Consider the following 22,068-nt stretch of genomic DNA (forward strand, 5'->3'; position numbering starts at 1 on the left):
AGATGAGTGACAGGATCCTCTGTGATGTCAATAACATTATTCATACAGTTTTTGTTAGTTTTTAAAGTCTTCTTTAGTATTGTGAAAGTGGCACTAGCAGTTCAGCCATTGCACACATTATTTACTCTAATGGTCAAACAATTAAAGCGTGAGACTCCGTTTTGGTAAAAGATTACATATATGAGTCTAAATTTAAGGCTGTGCACAAGCTTTCTCTCAAAGACTTCCATGTGAAGACTTTAGCCTTTAATAGTTTTTTTAAAAAACTCCAAACATTTGTTTAATCCACCTTTCATATAAAGAAAGAAACTTCTCATAACATATTTTGCAAAGGCAAACTTAAAACCTTTACCAATGTCTCAGTAGTCCACATTAGAAAACAAGCTGCTTTCAATTACAGAAAGCAAGTATACACTCTGAATCTCTTTCTTTCTCCCCCCTTCTGTCTTTTCCATCTCTTTTCTTCTTTGATTACTTTTGAAAACATTTATATTCCCTAATAACTTGGGTTTAGTCTAGTGGCCAGTGATTAAATCCAGACTGGTATAGTAAATGCAGAAGAGTGCGTGTGGAAAATAATATCTATCTATAACTATTCGCAACAGCTTAGAAATGGAAACTTGGTAATTTTTGCAATAAAAATGTCAGTTACAGCTCCACATTTAATGAAGATTTAGAGCTGTACTACAACCAATGTTGTGTTATTTTCATTTTTCACTAAACCTTAATATTTTAATTTGGAATGCTGTAGACTTCATAAGAAAGGTATGAAGGCAAATCTCTCGTATAGCTAAAAACATACCCATAGAACAACTATGAAGATTATGTGTGCTAGATTCGTATTTAATAATAACAAACAACATGCATACAGGACCCATGTTTATTTTCTTGAGCTTTTGGCAGAAATTATTGTACAGTTGATAATTTAACATTTCTACTAATTTCATCAAGATTTTTTTTTCATTCATCATTCTTGTTCAGGTGCATTATTTAATCATACATCATTACAGTATGTGCAGAATTACAATACGTACATAGTTGATTTCGAGCAGTTGGTTGTCAGCTGACCAATGATCCATCTGCCTATAAAAGAATACAGGTTAGTTGCTCCAGTAGCTCAAACGCATTCATGAAGGCCTACCTTCCCTGCTTTGTCATTGTGGAATCTTTGCGTGAAGTTCCTCCTCCCATCATGCATTTGGTGTTGATGTCACCTCTCGGCATTCTTCAGTTTCTTCAGTTCACAGTGGCCGTGTCCTCTGGCCCCGTCGCAGTCCTGCGGAGGTCTGAGACAATGCACAGCTAGTCTGCCAGAACGGCGTATTCTACCTAGAGTTTCGGACAGTTGATCATAAGTCATCAATAGCAAAACATTTATTTTTACAACATTGTTTTTTCTTGTATTTCAGTGAGCACATATAAGGCTACTTGTATTTTACACCTATATTTATTATCTTGTTGTATTTATTTATGGTATGTGACTGTAAAGTGTAACAAAGGAACTATTTAATTTCAATGTAAAAATAGTATATATTATTTGCATCACACTTTTTTTTATTACACAGGGTGTTTGACTTTGATGTGATGTGGAAAACGGAAGTTTGGCATTCAGTCTAAGAAGAGATTATTGAAACAAATTAAGCGTTCGCTGTTTAAATTGACACTGTAATCCATCATTGGAGAATCGAACTTTGCGCTCTATCATGATTCTGCTGGCTTCTTAGATTGGCCCTTAGGGCAAACAGAAATAGACAGGGAGAAGGTAACCTGCACCTATTGAATCAATCAATCAATCACACACACACACTTACAACGAGGTGTTTTGGATAAAAAATGTAATTGTCAATAATGTGATTAAATGTATATATCCACTAAATTAAGCTTTTTTTTTTTTTTTTTTTCATAAAATTTGTCAAATCTAACCATAAGATGTTAATTCCCATTATAGATATTACAGCCTCCCATTTGAATCTGTGAACCGTCCAATAATGCCTTAATCTTGATATTTAGTCATGACTTGTAAAACCAAAGTCTCTCTGAGAAATATTTGTATATATTTCTCAGTAGATGAATAAAGTTAAATGTTTGTGTTAATGGTATATTGCCATACCATGCATACAACAACCCACCCAACGGAATACAAATAGCAATAATCACTTCAAAATCTTCATTCATAATCATATACTGCCTGCAAGATTGGCTGGATATGGCAAACAATCTGCATAATCCCCTGTCAAATACAGCGAGTGCATTATATCAGATTAATGACAGAAGAGCAAAACTTAGTTTTGAATTATATTTTACACTAAAAGTGTATGACCCTTTACCTATATGGTTACATTATGCCTGTGCAATACCTGTGGAATCTCTGACTCTGAGTCATATGAGTATCCGCTGCAGTCTGGTACTGAACTATAAGAAATAATAAAAGGACATTGAACGATTTCCCATGTTACATTTTGAAGACTATACTATATGGGCGTAGGCTATACTTCCATAATATCTTTTTTTCATGGACTCTGGCAACAATTGGTCCATATTCTGGTCTTAAAGAGTCAAATACTTGGGAGAACTTCTTGTCCCGTGAAGAAGCATTAAGTCCTCTGAATTCCCAGGGCAATGGTGTTGTTTTAAGACTGAAGGTAATGCTGAACAAATTACACCATATTTGGGCAGAGAGCCAGGCTTCTGTAGAGAATAAAACCATAATCCTATTCAATTTGCCCGTAACCGATATGAGATTTTCTTCAATGAGTTGGAAGAATATGTCAAGGGGAGTTTTTTTTTTTTTTTTTTTTAAGATCTTTTTAAATGACAAACAATAAAAATGGCAGGATTGCGTGAGAAAATACTTCAAAAGTTTTCTGTATTATTTTGGATTAATGTATTGAGAATATGATGACGTGTCTTTCTCCCTTTTTAGTAGTAAAATTACAGGTGGAACTGAGCAGTAAACTAGTGCCAGCAGGAATAATCTGTATTTGCTTAATTAAAAGTTCAGACCACATCCACATATTAGAATCATATTTATGAAAAAAATAATAATAATCATACTATCTGTCAAGTCTTTTTCTGTTACTGTCTTTAGAGCTTTAGAACTAAGCTTTCTATTTATGTTGCTTCTACTTAAATTGTTTACAATAAAATAAAACAAATAAAATGTTCAGTAGCTTTATGAATATTTTTTATTACCCTCTTGTTTAAATTAGCTTACTAATAGCTTAATATAATCAGAAATATTATTACAAATTTCAAAGCAAGAAATGTGGGTATGCACACATTGTATTACAAGTGTAATCAGTCTGAAAATAAGTGGATAATGCTTTCTTTACATCTAATGAAATAAATAAAACCGGCTAATTTGCAATCGCTAATGTAGGCCTATTTGCCAAAATAATTGTGATTGCTAATTACTGCGAAATATCAGAAAACGCTTCACCGTCACAACAGATGTGCCATAGACTGCAACCACACCAGCTGACAGGTCTATTACTTGCTCGTTTGAACACGTTTTAAACCGCAGCCTCTGATCCGGTGGTTTTCAATCCTTCATAAGTGAGACGTACAAAATATGCAGTGTTCCCATGCAGGACCACAATGATCTGATCAACCCAAACACAAGCATGCAAAGGGTATTCTGAATAGCGATCATATAATAATTAAAAAGAATAAATAAATAAATAAAAAATAAATAAATAAAAATATTAAGACTGGTGTTACGTCTTGGTGTGATCTTGTAGACTAAATATGTCAGCTCTTCATTAGCATGATGCATCCAATTATAGCCTAATTTATGAATTTGTGAGATGCGATTGTACTTTTTGTTACGTTTTCCGTAATAATTAGCTATTTCAGAAGGTAAATTTTATTTATGCATATCTGACTTCTGATCATCCGCCTTAATCAGTCTCCTCACGTTGATTAGCCTGGTTAACCTTTGCTCCGTACTGGGTCCGCAAGGGTTAATCAGGCCGGGATCTCAGTGACCCGAGGGTCAGATTCCCTCTATCTCATGCTTGAAGGATACGCTGGAGGGAGCGATAAGATTAGGGTGAACTTTCCTCTTCCAAACCATCAAAGCGCAATAGACACCTGCGCCTAAACCTGCGCTCGCAACGCTTTTGAGAATTACCACGTCGTGTCCGTGACTTAATATGAGTAGAATAAATGTCGCTCACTGTGTGTTAAATAAAAACTGGAAAAAAAGAAAGAAAGAAAAAACGTTGAAAAAGGTAGCCTATTTTAATGTTCGGTATAACATTTTATATTTTATTTAATAAAATACACAAATAAATGTTTCTTTTAAGGAGTAATAGTCGACTGACGACTAAGAGATTTGCTGCGGTTTGTATGGCTTTGCTTATTCAATGTCTATCGATTTAATCGCGTACAACTCCTCTTACAGCAGTCACATCTTACACACTCCTGTCCCATTGTGCGTACTTTACTTTACAAACAATAATAAAGTGATTTGCCCCTTTCTTCGCGTCCCAGCCATGGAAAATCGTTAAAGATCCTGCTATTTGTGTGTGATCAGTAAATATTTAGTGTAGTGTCTCGTCCTAATCGATGGAGGTCCCGATGGGGGAGCGCTATTGTGTGTGTGGACGCTTGCTGAGCTCTGTGTGTGAGGACTCTTTCTTCTGCAGTGCGTTTTACAATGATAAATGTGCCAGGACGACTTTGGTTGCACTTTAGTGATCAACATCAAGTTGCTTGAAAACGGTTGAAGTTCCTTCAGCACATTCAGATTTATTTTGATGCGCAAAGTGATTCATTTCTACTCGGTTGCTAGTGGCTTTTGCATTTATTTTGTGTTCTTTCAAAGGTGTGTGTGGGTGTGGGGTGTGTGTGTGTGGGGGGGGGGGAATTAAAACTTTGTTTTTGGTATTTTAATACGGTACATCATTTAATTAGATAGTTATAAGGTGTCAAATGTAAGTCCTCCGTATTAAAACTGGATCATATAATTCAATGTGTCTTTACGGCGTTATAGCCTATACGTGCAAATGCTGCTAGCCATAGCTTTAAATCACTGAGATGTTCATTCATTCATTCATTCATTCATTCATTCATTCATTCATTCATTCATTAATTAATCTGTCTATCTATCTATCTATCTATCTATCTATCTATCTATCTATCTATCTATAGTTCGATTATCCATTCAATAGGTCACTTGACTCTCCATTGTGTATATTCTTAGCAGAATAGACAATTAAAGCGCCTTGCACACATAGCAACTCTTAAAACCTATCAGACATGGACTGGATTTCTTTACTTGAACCATAATTGTCTAATCATAATTGTCATAATTGAATGCAGTCTATAAGATGGCTGACGACTGCAGAGTAGTGTTACACCAGTGGCCTGAGTGTCAAACCCTTATTGATAAGATGTTTTTATGTGCATTCTTGTAGACTTATAATTGTGTCTATTCATGAACTTAATGCCATATTAAAACAATATTTACATAAGGGGAAAGGTTTATTGCGTCAATTATTGAAATTCATTGATCTAATAAAGTCCTCACGTTGGACTTAACCATTGAAAAGACGACAAAGGCATATCACTGTTACTAGTTTGCACATAAACAGACAGGTGTCTCTCCTGACTTCACCCCCTCCCTCTCTCTATCACACAGCCCACACAAAGCAGCTGCACTAAGGAGGCTTTTTACCTTCTGTGGAAAAGAAAAAGACGCACAAGAGCATATTCTGTCTTTTTTTTCTTTTCTTTTCTTTTCTTTTTCAAAAAAATCTCTATCTTCAAAGTCATCAACACGACTCTATTAGGATATGTATTAAATACTGAAATGTGATTCAAGCGCCGCAGAAAAGTTAGATTTTTCTTGTCGGTTTGTCTTTTTTTCCCTCCATAAAGTTTTAGTAATCATTCAAATAAACAGAGAGCCGCTTTTTTTCTGTATAAATCCGTCAGTGGAGCGTTAATTCGCACAGAGAGAGAAGACTAAGTATATTTTTCATTTAGGAGAGGATGCATCACGGGGAAGAAGAATCAACATCATATGCATTTGGTATGTTGATTGTTGGGAATCAAATCTCACTCAGCATGTACATATCAACTGGAATATGTTAAAGTGAACCTGCTGCTTCTTGTGTTGTGAATTCATTCGCAATATATTTATTAAAATTATTTTCAAATGGACAGTGTGTCTACAGCAAACGCATCCTTGAGCGGAACTCTTTCTCCGTTTATTACTTATATAGGCTAATCATCGCAAGTTTGTACATTTTTTTTCCTGTCTTTTTGGTCTTTGTTTATAATTTTGCTGCTATTTAAGAAGTGATGCTGATGTATTGCATGCATGTCTGTCTGTGCGTCCTTACTAGTCGTATTCTTGCTTTGAAAAAGAAAATGATAAGCACACGAGACGTCCGCAAGATAAAGTGTGAAAATATGAACACTCACCTTGATCTTGGGGTAAAATCCACTTTGCATCGGTACGCTATGATTTACTTCTGCGGTAGCCTATTGCTTTCGGCTGTCTTGTTCACATACTGGCTTTTGAATGGTCGGAGATGAGGCACGGTGCTCACTTTTGATCGTTTCAATAAACTGGACAAAATTACCCGAAACGCTGCGATACTCCCGTGCGTGAACAACACTGTGGAGAAAATGTGCGGTAGAGACTTACAAACGCACCTCTGCAACGTCCAAGTCAATTAGAAGGAAATCTCAAAAGCATTAATCAGATTAAAATAGGCGCATGTTACTCTGGTGTATGTGATTACCGATGTAGTTTCCATTTAAGATGGCTCTTCCACCTTAAAGAGCGATTCAGGCAGAAATAATCCAAACGCTAGGGGGCGCCCATATACTGTTGTACGTCCAGTCTTCAGCATTTTTCCTCCGAGGCAGCATATGCAGTGATTTAGCACTGTACGTTTTTCAGTGGACCCAACTCTGACAACCCCTGATGATAGAGAAGGTAGACTTCTACAAGCGAGCTTTAAAAAGTGCTCTGACTTATAACCCGAGGAGCGAAAAGGGAGACCCCTCATCTGACCACCCGAGGCTCCCTGCGAACATCTATGGCAATTAACATAAGACTTCTGGGCTTCTGCTTTCTCAATGAGCAGCATTCTTATCTCATGTTTGCATGCTTTTTTAACGTTTTGAGTGTTTTTTAAACCCAGTTATCAATTGGAGGAAGCTATGGGATATTTTATTAACTCCACTAAGATATCTGTAGCCAATGAGTCAAGGCCCTAAAAGCACAGTGATCCTTACATTTTCTTTTGTTGTATGAGAATAGCCTACATTGAATGCTGCATCTCTGCATAAATAACTTAGTGTTGCTATTGAGAGCCGTGTGGCTTACGATATACATAGGCTATACATCATTGCATTATAATGATAAGTTACGACTAATATTCATTAGGCTACTTTATTGCTAGTAGTCATGATGAGAATACATACATAGGGTATGTGACAATTAATGCTAGTTTCCGTAAGTATACTGTAAATTGTGTAGCTAACAATATAAACGTCAATAATCATCATCTCCTTTTTCTTTTCGTTTTTCTTCTTTTTTCTTTTGGAACTATATGCACGTTAAGTCAGTCGACTTGCGTATAAGACTTAAAGATAATATAATAGCCTAAGTATTACGCCAATATAACTGGTATTTTGGACTATAGGCTAATTAATGGATTGGTATATAAAATAAACGCAATGTAAATAGCCTATGTGAGGTCTTTATATTAAGATAAAATGAAGCAAACAGATTATTCACAGAAATACAGCTTGCACCAATGACTCTGACTCTTGTTGACTGTTAATTCATTTAGTATTTTTTTTCTGTCTCTGTGTTTCTTACAAAGTAGTGTTTCGCATAGCCTATCTTTAACATCTTGATTACAGTGCGAACTTGCATCAATAGCCTCTCGCGTACATTGCTTGTTCCCTCGTGGACTGTCTCTGTTTTAAATGTATTTGTCAGTGCATTATTGACTTGATAAATTATTTGCAGTTTCATGATTTATAACGAGGCGTTAATGCGTATAAATGGGATCTGGGATCTGACCAAATGCGGCCAGTCTATAGAATAAATGAAACAAAAATACACGTAACACACATTGAAAATGTGAAATATCATAACAGAAATATTATTATCCCGGAGATATTTAATATCATTCAGTGGCCAGATTAGAGAAAATGTAGCCTATTATTATTTTTTATTTTATTTTTAATTAAGAATTTTGAATTAGCCATAATATTGATTTTGTAAAGCCTTGGACCTCTGTAGTATGGAAAGCGATTTTAACAGATATTCCAATCGTGGATTTTATTTGAAATAAATCTAAATATTGAACACATGTATTGCGATGATTTTGCATCGAAATGTGTACTACTCTCTTTAGGACCAAGCGGCTCCTCGACCCTTATTCCTGGCTTTGGCAAAGAACCAAGTAGCACAAGTGCCGACTAGCCAATGGGGTTCAGGGGGAGGTCCGTGAGCTCTGACCAGTCAAACACAGTCACTTTCCATATATGGCAACTCATCACCATGGTAACGTGTGCTAAGTTGCAGCAGTCGTGTCAAAGTTCACTATATAGAGAGCTCAGTGAGCTGATCAGAGAGAAAGCATTCTGCCAGCCCAGCGCCTACAAATCGCAGTCACTTCCTAACCTCCCCCTTTTTAACATATTTGATCACTTTGATTCTCTGTTCTCTCTCTTATTATTTTTACGCGCATGAAGGAGGTTCTATAGGTTGTGATCTTTTTGTTATATTATCAGTCCTGCTTGCCGGAGAGTTGACTTCATATTTGACTCGAGCATTGGCTGCAACTGCGCGCGGCTGCTAGCGCTACCTCATCTGAAGAAAAGGAAGAAGCAGCAATATTTTTTGGCCAGTTGTTGGTTTTTCTTCAAGACTTCACGCTGGAACTTCTCGCGCTTCGCAAGTAGGCTATCTTTGAAAGCTGCGTGTTTCTGTGCGTGCGAACGTCGCTACACGCGTGAAGTTATCTGTTCTGCTCTGTTCATATCTTCTTCCGCCGTGTTTATTTTCCATTTTATCCTTGATGGGTTTACTGGATGGATGACTGCAAGTGCCCCTGGACTTGGCCTCTAAGAGCAAGGCTCGGCTCGTCTTTGCTTCAGTTTTAACCACATGTCAGGTAACGCTATTTCAGTCGAGAAATAGACTGCTGTTTGCCGTCGGTACGCAACTTTGAACGGACATTCAGACTCTAACCGACCGCGCCGATCCTGAATTATTTATTTTATCTTCCTAAGTGATAAAGGCACCGTGCTTCGTTACTGTTTTTTTTAAACAAAGCATTCCGAAACCAAAAACGGGGAACAAAAAGTTTTTGTTAACGTTGACTGATAGATATGGCAATGGTAGTGTGGAGAGGCTCCCAGGACGATGTGGCCGAGACCCAGGGCACCCTCTCATCGCAAGCCCAAGGAGGACTATCCCTTCCGACCCCTCAACCAGGCCAGCTGGGTCTAACGGCCTCTCAGGTTGCCCCTCCGACCCCTCAGACACCCGTTCAAGGACCCCCGAACAACAACACACAGTCCACCCCGACGAACCAGACGACGCAGTCGGAAAAGCAGCAGCCACAGCATATAGAGTGCGTGGTTTGCGGGGACAAATCCAGCGGCAAACACTATGGCCAGTTCACTTGCGAGGGGTGTAAAAGCTTTTTCAAACGGAGCGTACGAAGGAACCTCACTTACACATGCCGTGCCAACAGGAATTGTCCCATTGACCAGCACCATCGCAATCAGTGTCAGTACTGCCGCCTCAAAAAATGCCTCAAAGTTGGCATGAGACGGGAAGGTATTCGGAATTTTGTTGTTTTACTGCTGTCTTTGTCTTTTGTATTTAGCTGTATTAAATGCATGCAATCTACGTCCCCCTTGTATTTTGTCCCCGACTCTTCTCTCTCGGTCTGCCCGACCACTGCACGCGAAGGAACCGCCTATAGCACTCGAGACTGAGCGTTATCACGGCGCCCTTAATGCTCGAATAATGAACAGCCTCTATTTCGCATTTTACATGTTCGCAACGTTAAATTGATAATCACTTTTATTCGCCGACGAAAATATGGTCATTCGTGTTGATTTTTAATAATATCACTGCAAATATGCCGTGCAGTTATGGCGAGGGAGTATGGAGAGGCAGCGTCAAAATCACACACACACTCACGCACACACACACACATACACACACACACTAGGCTAGGGTCTCCAGATAGACCACAATCGACATCGCTCATCTCCAGGAGAAAAGTAAATAATAATCACTACTGCGCTTTTATAGTATTTATTCGAATAATCGTTCCGCCAAGCACCCAGTTCGCTCGCAGATTCTCAATAGATAGCAGAACTGACTATGTCGCTAGCTAAATAGGTTAAGGGTTAGCATTCATGCCTTTCTTTGTGCATGTATTCACTGGGCTCATGTTGTGAAACGTAAACACAAATTAATGTACAAGTACACTAAAATGAATCATTTGCCAAAATATATTTTTCTATTAATTTAAACATAGGGTTTGACTATAATTATTTTGTGTATAGTGGACGGTGCAGAACATTATTGTAAGCATATCAATAGCCTAGTCTTTAAATAGTTTCACTTAACGGTAAAATCATGCAGGCCAATTTGTTAGTTTAAAAGTTCTGCACGTGTCAAGTGACATAGTAGCCTAGTCTAATTGATTACATTATTGCTATTGGTGTAGTTCCCTAAATTGTGTGATAACAACACACCACAAGTGAACTAAAAACAAGGTCAAGCTGTATTTTGTTGTTGTAGAATTCAAGCATCAATATCTACAGTTTCTCTTTTTACTGCAGCCGTGCAAAGGGGACGGATGCCACCCACACAGCCACACCATGGTCAGTTCGCCTTGACAAATGGGGACCCACTGCACTGCCATTCCTACTTATCCGGATATATCTCTCTACTACTACGAGCGGAGCCCTACCCAACTTCTCGGTATGGCAGTCAATGCATGCAGCCCAACAACATCATGGGCATCGAGAACATTTGTGAACTGGCAGCCAGGATGCTGTTTAGTGCGGTAGAGTGGGCCAGGAATATTCCCTTCTTCCCAGACCTCCAGATTACCGACCAGGTTGCCCTTTTGAGGTTGACCTGGAGTGAGTTGTTTGTGCTCAACGCTGCTCAATGCTCCATGCCGCTCCATGTGGCTCCACTTCTGGCGGCGGCTGGGCTCCATGCCTCCCCCATGTCTGCGGACAGAGTGGTCGCCTTTATGGACCACATTAGGATCTTCCAAGAACAAGTAGAAAAGCTCAAAGCTTTGCACGTTGACTCTGCTGAATACAGCTGTTTAAAGGCCATCGTTTTATTCACTTCAGGTAAGTTTTCATTTTCAAAACATCTGTTTTTAATCATCTATTTTATTGTGTTTGTACAGTAAAGATAATGGAGTCTTTTAATTAAAATCTAGAAAGTATATACACGTGCTAGTTTCAGACTATTTATCTGATAGCATTAAGTATTGAAATGTGCACGTCATAATAGATACGTATGTGTACATTTTTTAGAGCTCTCTGATAAAAAAAAAAACTTACTAAATATAAAAATATTTCATCTTACTAAAATGTTTTAAAAGCATCGACGTATCGTCAATAGAACACTGCAGTTTTATTTAACACTTGAAGAATTTCTTTTATTTTTAAGAATTAAATGGTGACAGAATGAATATTTTGTGACAGCCAAAATATTCATATTAATATTATTTTTAAATATGCATTAAAAAATATATTTATACGCGTAAAAAATAATAGAAGATACAGCCTGGCCTATAGCGCCTATTACGTAGGCTAGTTTTGATAAAAACAAATGTAAATACAAATAATGTCAGAAAATGAGCACTATCGACTTACAAAGTCTAAATTGTTGCTTTAATCATAATTTGTTGTAGTTTCACAATACATCAACATAATATGATATTGAAGAGCAATCAATTATTTCTATTTATTTGCAATGACAGATATTAAGGATGTCATCTCGAAGGGAGGGGGTGAGGCTGTAGGAAAGGGAAGAAAGGCCTAATGCTCCGTTTACACACATCACAGCCCAGCTTCACACTGGAGCCGATCGTTTAAATTGATAGATATATTCACGTTGCGATAAACACCAAAGTTTTGTTTAATCGTCTTTTATTGTGGAGGGGCGACAGGACATTTCTGTGCGTTGTTAAAAGCTCACAGTTCTTCCTTGTTTTGTTAGGATGATCTAGGGATCCAAGACACATGCTGGACTCGTTCCAGAACTGGGTCATGACCCCGACTTCCTTTCTTTATTTGTGTATCAGAGAGCTAAAGCGAAAAAGTTTTACAGATTTAATGGCGAATATATTCTTTCGGAAATTTATGACTGGGAAAGGTTTAGTACCAGTTGCACAATAAATAGGCTATTACCACAGTATGCAAATACGCTGTTTTGATTTCTTTACAGACAATGTTCCCTACAACAATAAAATATTAATGAATCAAAACCTAAAATAAAAAATATCAACGGAACTGTTCCTAACATGCTATTTTTAAAAGTTGATGTCATGTAGGGCAGCGTTTTGCAATCGCTTTATTGACTTACAGTCTTCTACCACCTCTTGTGGATAGCTTGCTCTTCGAGTTTGTTGTCGTTCTTTAAAAACAACTTTCAATATTGTCTAAAAGTTCAGGACTTAAGGTTTCGCAGCGTCTATAAATGTTCTAAAATAAGGCAGATATTATAGGCTACGCTAGCACTTAGTCTTTCTTAACATTATTATTATTATTTTGCATTGCCCTTCTGTGTTTCTTTTTTTTGCCATAATATTATGACCCAAATTGTCCTTTTTATGGGGATTACATGCATCAAGATGCAAAAGATTTTAAAAATGTTGTTACTCGTACAATGGAATGCATACTCAATTAGGTCTATTTTTATAGAAAATAAAAAATAAAATAAAAAAAGACGAACAGCACAACTCCAGAGTTTGATTGTATCTCTAGTAAACTAAAGTTAGCTCGAATGGCACATGTGATTTTTTATATGATGTGTATTGTGCTGTACGTAATAGCGTAGGCTACTTAAATAAAATAGCAACCTATGTGTAGAACAGCTTGCCGTTTTGTAAATGAACTGTCCAGGTGTGCTGTTAATGTAATACACATTTGATTATCTCTCCATTCCTTATAGATGCTTGTGGCCTGTCAGATGTGGCCCATGTGGAAAGTTTGCAAGAGAAGTCCCAGTGCGCTCTGGAGGAGTACGTTCGGAGCCAGTATCCCAACCAGCCAACTCGATTTGGGAAGTTATTACTGCGCTTGCCCTCTCTCCGTACAGTCTCGTCTTCGGTCATAGAGCAATTATTTTTCGTCCGATTGGTAGGTAAAACCCCAATTGAAACCCTCATCAGGGATATGTTGCTGTCGGGGAGCAGTTTTAACTGGCCTTACATGTCGATTCAGTAGGCAGAAGGAGTGATCAAAGGGGCTGTGACTACAATAGTTAGCGCTTCTTTTGTAGAAGGAAACGGCTGTTACACGAGTTTACTTTCACGAAGAAAGACTTTCATACAATGACTGTGAATTTTAAAATTGAGACATTCAGTGAAGCCTCGAAATCCAGAGATTGCTCCCTGTGTCATTCTGAACAGTTGGTTCTAATGTTTTTTTGTTTGTTTGTTTGTTTGTTTGTTGTTTTTGTAAAAAAAAATAAATAAATACAAAAATACAAAAATGAAGAAATAAATAACCCACTAAAATTAATACAAAAGAAAAAAGACGAAAGAAAATAATCCAAGGATTTTCATAATCCTTTCTGGACAGCAAAACTAAAAAGTGCATTTAAGCGACAATTTGGAAAGATTAAGGAAGAAGAAAAAAAAGTTCTTTTTCTAAATTGCTATATTGTCCTGTGTCCATGTATCTATAGCTGTTTTTGTAATTTTTTGTTTTGTTTTTGTTTCTCCTTTCTGGTTCCAAACCGGCCTATGTGATTCTGTAGTATGCAGTTGTTTATTTTTAATTTTTTAATTTTTTAATTTTTTTTTTTTTTTTTTGCTGTTTTTCTAATAACCATGGCTTCTTCTAAAACAGTTCAGAATGTAAAGACGTTCTTCGAGAATTAAAACTAAATCCACAGCAATATAGGCTATGCTTAATGCTGCAAGCGCACTTACTCTATTGATGTCCCTTAATGAGCAAGAGTAGGGATTATTTTCATAATCAACTCAAACTTATATCCACAAAATGCCAGAGCACTAGTAATGCATCATTTCATACCACTCTTCTGCCTGATATAGACACCCCCCAAATCATAATCTCCCGAAATGGATGCAGGAGCAAAACTATAATTTAGTTATATGCGCCATAAAAGTGTTTGCAAAATGTCACCGGTTATTTTTGTTGTTGAAAGTTTTGACCTGTCTCCATTTTTTTTATTTTTTTTTTTTGGATTCGGGGATGGTCAACAGCCTGTAATTCAAATAGTAGAACAAAGTGTTTGATTTTACAGTTAAGGAGACCCCCACTTAATATTTTCAAATGTATTAAGCTGCGCACATGCGAATTCTCGCTAACGTGTTTTGCCACAGTAAACTGTATTTTGAACGTGGGGGAGATGATGGGTCATCATTCTTTTAATGATAAAGCAGCAGTATTAATAAGACGTCCCTATAAATGTCCCTCAACTCTGAAAGCATTAAAGTGCCTGTACAGCGCAAATGTGTTATTAACGGTTACTGAAGTCTATACACCATGGGGAACACGCTTAGAATTTACAAAGTCTTATAATTGTTCATTTCACTTGAGGGAAAAAAACACAAGTAGAGGCAGTATTCTTGTAAATATAGGTCAATTAATTTCAAGGACTTTTTCTTTATACAACGTATATGTGATTAAGAATAAAACTGTGGTTGCCAATTTTTTCGGTAATACAAATGTCTTCAAATGAGTGACAGACTTAGCTAGTAGCACTGAAAGTTCTGGTTGTAATGTACATACATATTAAGACAAATGTTTTTTTTTTTTTTCCTTCCTTTCTTTTTCATGTATTTAGACTGTGAATGCATGGCCACAGGTCGCTAACCTATTTTATCTTTGATATATATATATATAAATGTAAATGTTTTTGACTGTATAGATATAATCTGTGCATTCAGTACACTAGCCCTTGTATTTAAAAAGACAAAAAAAAAAAAAAAAAAAAAAAAAAAAAAACGTTCGACGATAGGTTGACACTTAACAGGGTGAGCTGGTTTGGAAAGGGGTGGCTATTTTGACTTGGTGTTCTGCTCCTTTTCGGTCTGTAACAGATGCCTTGTGTGTGTATGTGTGAAAGCTTGCAATTTCGTCCTTGTTTTGAGGCTTTTCTTCAACACACAAGACACCATGTTGTGATTGGATAAAAAGGGATCATATTGTGTAGTTGATTGAACAGTTATTTGGGCTGTTCTTTGCCACATATGGACCAGTGAATGATACATGATTGTAATTATGAACAGTTTAAACTGACCCACGTTTTTATATAAATATATAAAATATATTACTGCAGGGTATTGATAACGTATAGATACTTTTTTATTATTATTGATTATTATTAATTGCAAGTGATATACGTGAGTGTGTGTGGAAGTTTATAGTTGAAAACAATTCTTGTTTGTTTGTGTTAGCTTATTGTAAACAAGCATTCTGCTGTAAATTTGTTCTTGGTATTAAATTATAATTTATGAATTTGAAATCAAAAGGCTTTCATTGTTGTGTTATTCATGACTAGCGGACAAACCTGTCTGTTCTATCGGACAGTGAAATCATGCTCTGTCTCAAATCATGCTCTGTCTTGGGTTTACGGGAGTATGTTTCAGAAAGAGTGTGTGTGTGCGTGTGTGTGTGTGTGTGTGTGTGTGTGTGTGAGAGAGAGAGAGAGAGAGAGAGAGAGAGAGAGAGAGAGAGAGGGTTGGGGGTGCGAGAGTAACTCCGAGGTTTGGCATGGGAAATTGTCCAGGTTACGTCTACATTTGGCTATGTAAATACACGTGCAAAGTGCTGCAGCTTCAAGTGTGAAATATCGCTTTGATTTGCCCTCTAACACTTTACTTTTTACACATCACCATTCATCCATCTTTGATTAAAAAAATAAGGAAATTTCAAGTATCATGTCATCCCTACTTACCAGGTATAGATTTTGTGTATATGCGCAGATGATCTTGCTCATTGCCTTGTTGGGTATCACTTCCAATCTAAATACATAAAATCTTCTCAGAGCAGGTACTGGCACGTCGGAACTGAAGTCGCGATGAAATGCAACATTGGACGTTCAATACATGTCAAATGAAATGCCATCTTGTTGTAAGCTTGACAAATGACAAAATGCAGCCCACTGTTTGTTCTACCTCGAAAGCAGTATTTTATATGTCACATTTAGGGCTATCTGATAGAGGACACCAAGCGTGTGAAGCTATCCTGTAAACTGCGCCTTCAACTTGGTGTCCTATTAGTTGAGTCAATATGGCGTCTTGCAATCCAACGCAAGCTATACGGCTCCCCGGAGCAAAGCGGTGTCTTGTAATTGAAACCACATTGCTGGGAGAAAAGGCCCCTCAATCGACACCAAGGGCCCAAAAAAAAAAGCTAAACAGCAACCGTGTTAAAGTTTTTGTCAGGAGTCCAAGAGTCCTAAAATTCAGAGATATACTTAATAAACGTAGGCTACTTTTCTTTTTTAGCCCAATTTAACTAGACCATTGCGAACTCGTTAGTCTATTCCTAAAATACAATGAATTTGCAGGCTTCGTTTTACAAATTCTACTTCTTGGGTATTGCTTTGAGAAAATAAAAAGTAACATCCTGACCCAAAGACACCAAGTTTTGATCAGACAATCTGAGGATAGGCTAAAGTAACTTATGATGGCTGAGAAATAATAATCAGACCACTACCACCATTGATTTATTTGTTTCCCCCAACTGTGTAATAATAATAAAAAAATATCATCAATGATAATAATAACAATAACAGCGTAGCTATTAAATTATATAACGCTATTTATATTCCATGTAAATTCTATTTATTTATTTATTTAGCTACTTTATCAGTAAAGATTCAGAGTTCCCTTAAACTCGGGAGGGCAAGAGTTATAGCCTAGCGTAATCCTGGTAAGTTTATTTGTTGCGGGGCTATTGGTAAAGGCCTGTTTAGATGACCGGAAATGATTGATGGTTGTTTGTTATTGTTTTAAACGTGGTCCAGGATGTGTGTTTGATGAGAGCGCTAATGCATGTAGCAGAGGAAGGCTTGTAATTATGACACAGTGATGAGACCTATTAACTACTCCAGATACTATTAGTAGTTGGCATTACATGCTTTAAAAAAAACAAAAAACTAATTCCAGTATGTAAGTCTGTGCAACAAATTCCACCGTGCACTAGATCTTGTGTTGTATATTTTGTCAAAGAGGAATTGACAGTTTGTTCGCTTTAAATGCTCGTTTTGCTTTGATAGGCTTACCAGAGCAGGTTAGTAGTAATTTGGATCATGGCTTCACAGGCTTGATTTTAGTTGACAGAGCGTGTGTTGAGGGTGAACTCTATAATTTGCACTTCTGTTCTTTTATTAGCGTCGGACAACGAACTAATGAGGTCTCCCTCAGTACAATGTCACTTTTATTTATTTCTTCATGGAAAAAGTACTATGGGATATGGCTGGCCAATCGAGCCAACAACAAATGATTCCTAACCGCTTCTCCGTTGATTCTATAACATTTCTATTATGTCTATAAACAGACATTTTAAACTAAACGAGTAAAACACGTCGACATTCTTCCAGGCACTGTAAAAAATATATATGTTGTTGGTTTAACTTTTAAAAAAAAGTAAGTTACCTGGTTGCCTTAACATTTTGAGTTCATTGAAATAAAAAATGTGAGTTAACAGAATGAAGGAGATTGGTTTAATCAACAGAAACTCCAAATATTATGTTATCTGAACCACATTAATTATTTAAGTTGATTTGACAAAAGAAAAAGGGAAACATGACTTTATTCTTTCATAAAGTGATTATTGTTTGATGATGTAGGCTCTGAGGAATCGTTACCACCTACTCAACCCGGCCATGATGGATTGAAATCGTCGGTTACCGTCGTCCATTATCGTCTGCATTTCTAAAATAATTAAATATAAACTCATTTTAAAAGCTAGCGCATAGTTATCTGGCTTAACAGTGGTACGGTTGCTAATAACACTGTTTGTCTTGGAGGTTTTCAACTTAATTTCAAAATCAAGTTAACGATGACCTCTCAGACCTCGCCTAAGCCTTACTATGACTTCAAGCTAAGTGTATGTGGTTTCGACGATCTGTTAGACTCCTTAGCAAAAGTCATCATGGCGTTGAGATAGGCTATCATATGCTCGCTTGTGTTGTTCTTATGATGAGCTCGACGAAGGAAGAGCCAGCAATTGGTTTCCATAGCGACCCCCAAAGAGCAGCGATAATAAGCAAAGCATAGACCCCCACTCCCTTCGAAAAATTTAACGTCTGTGTTGTTCTTTCACCTCACTCGAGTATCAGCATATTTCTGTTTCATTATTTTTATTGACCCTGCTAAGATTTGGTCGTGAATACAGAGGTGACCTGTCCATAATTTTAGCTCTCAGATTTATATAAATAGGAGGAAAACCCCTTAGCGTTTTGGCTTTTCAAATAATGAGGTACTTTAGAGAACTTTTGTTTGACGTCATCTATAGCCTATTTTTTTTTTTTTTTTTTTTTTTTGCTGCAAATTGCCTGGAATGTTCTGTAACGGGGCTATTAAAAATAAATCTAACAATAATCGAATGTGGCCTATAGTCTGGAATAAAAGCGATATTTAGTTCTTTTTTTTTTTTTAAACTAAACGCTTGTATATTCTTCACATTAATAACCATTATTTATTTTAACTAAACCGCCAAATGCATAATTGGGTCTGTAGGCCTATGTCTTGTCTTTATTTTTATTTATTTTTTAAGCTAAAATGGAGCAATACAAATATTACTCAAAACGTAAGGCTCGATTGCCATATCTATATTTCCTTTTTTTTTTTTTTTTTTTTTTTTTTGGTCGATCTGTCTGTGTTATGTTGAATAAAGTACTTTAAAATAGACTTGCTGCTCTCGGCTCGGTGGGTTTCTCTCTAAATGTTAGAAAATTGTGCCATCTACCCGCTATTCACAGAACTGTCAGTTCCAGGACCTCCCGAGACCTTGAGCCAACTTTAACACAAAGGGAGAGACTGAGGGGGTTGGTGAGATGCTTCGAAGTGTAGTCTGTTCACTCGGAGTTAAAACAAGCATTAAATCAATAACATTACAGATTTTATGTATGATCAATTATTTTAGAATAACTTGCAATGTACCAAAGTTAGGGGAGGGATTGCACCACTACATAGACTATACAAACAATCTGACATAATTTTTATTTGAAAACATTTTATTTTTTTGCACGAAAATGTCTGCCCCATTTATACAATATTAAGTCATATCCTTGAGGGTTAAGAATGCTTGACTAATTTTATTCTTACCAAGATCACAATATAACCTAATGAACTAACGCAGAAGACATTAAAAGTATAAACATCAACACAATAACGCGTTAGTGTCACTAATGGCGTTTAAACTATTTCCGTTTTATCAGACATAGGCCTTTTTTTCATTAATTAAGCCACAAGCTTATGGTAAAGTTTTTTCTTCTTCTTCTTCTCTTCTATCAGTTTGTTGGGAACAGAGGAGCAGATCACATACTGATCTTTAGTACAGTTTCAAATGGACGGGTTAATTCTAGTTTAATTCATTAGCATTCCCAGTGCACGGGTTCCTTTCAGACATCTGTCTATACCACAAGTGTTTACAATGACTTTCATTCACTGTTTCTTGAGGAAACACACGGATCCGGAGCGTTCTGCATACTCTCATGCGCTAAACATTCAGTAGATTTTTAGATGAACAGTGTGTATGAACCTCAGAATATTTCGTCCCCGATTAAGCACCCTCGTAAGTGAAATAGGCCTAACCCTCGAAAGGGACAACAAATATTAACATTGACGTTTAAAAAAGTAATAACTGCACCAATGCACGTCGTATATGAACACACAGCTTAAATTTGACTGTATACATATAGCCTATATTTAGGCTAAGTTTTAGTTTTTCCCCCTTTTTAAACTAAAAATAGGCTACCGTTTTTGTGTTTACAATGTAGGCTATATTCATTTGGCCTGGCCTATAACTTGACTGGCATCTTGAAACGAATGGCTCCTTTCATTTAGGATCCAACATTTAGGCTATCCTTTGTTTAAAGCGCCCATTTTTAGCAACGCTCCAAGTCGGTGACATCCTATCATTTTTTTCCGACTATGAAATGCCTGAATTTAAAGACTTCGACATCAGGATAAAAAGGAAAACATTACCGATCAACGTCAAGAAAAGTTGATACCTGTGTAAAGCGGCCTTCTAGTGCTAACTGTGTCTGCTGGAGTTAAACGCTGGTGAACTCGGTCAGTCTCTCAGTCAGTGAACTCTGAGCGTGTGAGAGGAACCAATAGGAAGAGAGAGAGAGAGAGAGAGAGAGAGAGAGAGAGAGAGAGAGAGAGAGAGAGAGGGAGGCAAAACTGAGAAAAGTGGTAGTACCATAAACTAATACACAGGACTTGGATTTTGGCTTGACTAGTAACTGCAAAACTGTTTCTTGCATTGGTAACAAATAATTGATATTAATAATTTCTAAAGGAAATTACGTTTTACAGTAGTTAGTATTAATTAATACAATGTATTGTTTTGAACGCTATAATTGATAAACGCATTTCGTATGTTTAAACACATTTTCTGCAACATCTCATTTGCTGATGAATGCACGTTTTTCTAGGAGCGTTCGAGAATTGCAGAATGATTTGTTAAATGTTCGATTAGGGTCAGTTTATAAGAATGCTATCTTAACATTAGTCATTGTTATGAAGGCGTTTTAGGGGTAACAAAACAGCAACAACAATAGTAATAATGCTAATAATAAAAATTATTATTATTGGTGGTGGTGTGTTTGATGATGTTATGAGAATTGTTTTATTATTGAAACTATATTTCAGTGTGTTACTTTTGTTTTGTAATATTTAGGGTCTCGGTATTATTAACCCTCTGAACACACGAATAGTGTAAATTATTGTTGCCTATAAACAGTATTCATCTACTGAACAGACACCAGTTTACAAAAAGAATTCTCCCCTAGTTTCTGACAACAAATGTGCTCTTCAAAAACAGATGAAAGGCGTTTGTGATCAGACAAAGCGTGAATTCATAATAAAATGTACTAGTTTACAGCTGATGTGACGTTATGATTTTATTTATTATTATTTAAAAAAATCTTCTTCTAAACATGAGAGGCAGATAACAACGGGATCATACAACGCCTTTCACGGTAACTCAACCGTTCAAATATATTTCTAAAATGCGTGTTCCAACGCGATGCAAATATCAAATCCTCTCAACGATACAGCAGTGTAAAAACACACCGAGCGACGAAGGCCTTGGGTATCTTTGTCCTCGACTCATGGCTGGTATTCTTTCTTCTCGATCTCTCCGTCAAGAACCATGACACTCTTTTTCTGAAATAAGTACAGTTTGAAAATCAAGTGAGCCCGAAAAGTTGTTTTTTATCACTTGGTTATTATTATTAATTTCCTTTTGAGACATTTGTTTTTCAATACATTAGACATTTTGTTGTGATTGTGATCTCACCTTTGAATAGGCTAGTTCATATATAGGCTATGCAGTACATATACATATAGGCTATACAAACAATCCCCTGTCCCATGTCGAATTTTGTGCGGCTTGCAGCTCGAGTTTGAGATGTACTGTACACCTAAACATCTGAACACTGAGTGCACACTGATAGCCTACTTAGAAAGACACCCGCGCCATCGCTTTCATGATAGCGGGCGATGTCAGTTCTGGAGACACATGCTCCCTGTTTCTTTTTTCAAGATCATTAGCGGCCCCCTCCAGCTACAATCCTTGCATGGATTGAACAATAAGACACGGGTGCATTAA

At 36.9% G+C, this 22,068-nt stretch overlaps 1 protein-coding gene across 6 annotated transcripts in view; it reads left to right on the forward strand.

Annotated features, from left to right (window-relative positions):
* Positions 1 to 18,195, forward strand: part of nr2f2 (nuclear receptor subfamily 2, group F, member 2) — a 278,032-nt gene extending 259,837 nt beyond the window's left edge. For 2 of the 6 annotated variants that reach the window (XM_079875073.1, XM_079875074.1), the window contains exons 6-7: positions 10,840 to 11,367; positions 13,199 to 18,195. In XM_079875073.1, coding sequence (XP_079731199.1) covers positions 10,840 to 11,367; positions 13,199 to 13,473 — 803 coding nt within the window. In that variant the 3' untranslated portion in view covers positions 13,474 to 18,195. Of the gene's footprint in view, positions 1 to 5,660; positions 6,038 to 8,553; positions 9,821 to 10,821; positions 11,368 to 13,198 lie in introns of those variants that run through there. The other 4 variants (XM_079875072.1, XM_079875075.1, XM_079875070.1 and 1 more) reach the window with 4 other exon arrangements.
* The last annotated feature ends 3,873 nt before the right edge of the window (positions 18,196 to 22,068 follow it).

The sequence above is a fragment of the Squalius cephalus genome, assembly GCF_949319135.1.
Source record: "Squalius cephalus genome assembly, chromosome: 6".
In the NCBI taxonomy this organism is placed as follows: domain Eukaryota; kingdom Metazoa; phylum Chordata; class Actinopteri; order Cypriniformes; family Leuciscidae; genus Squalius; species Squalius cephalus.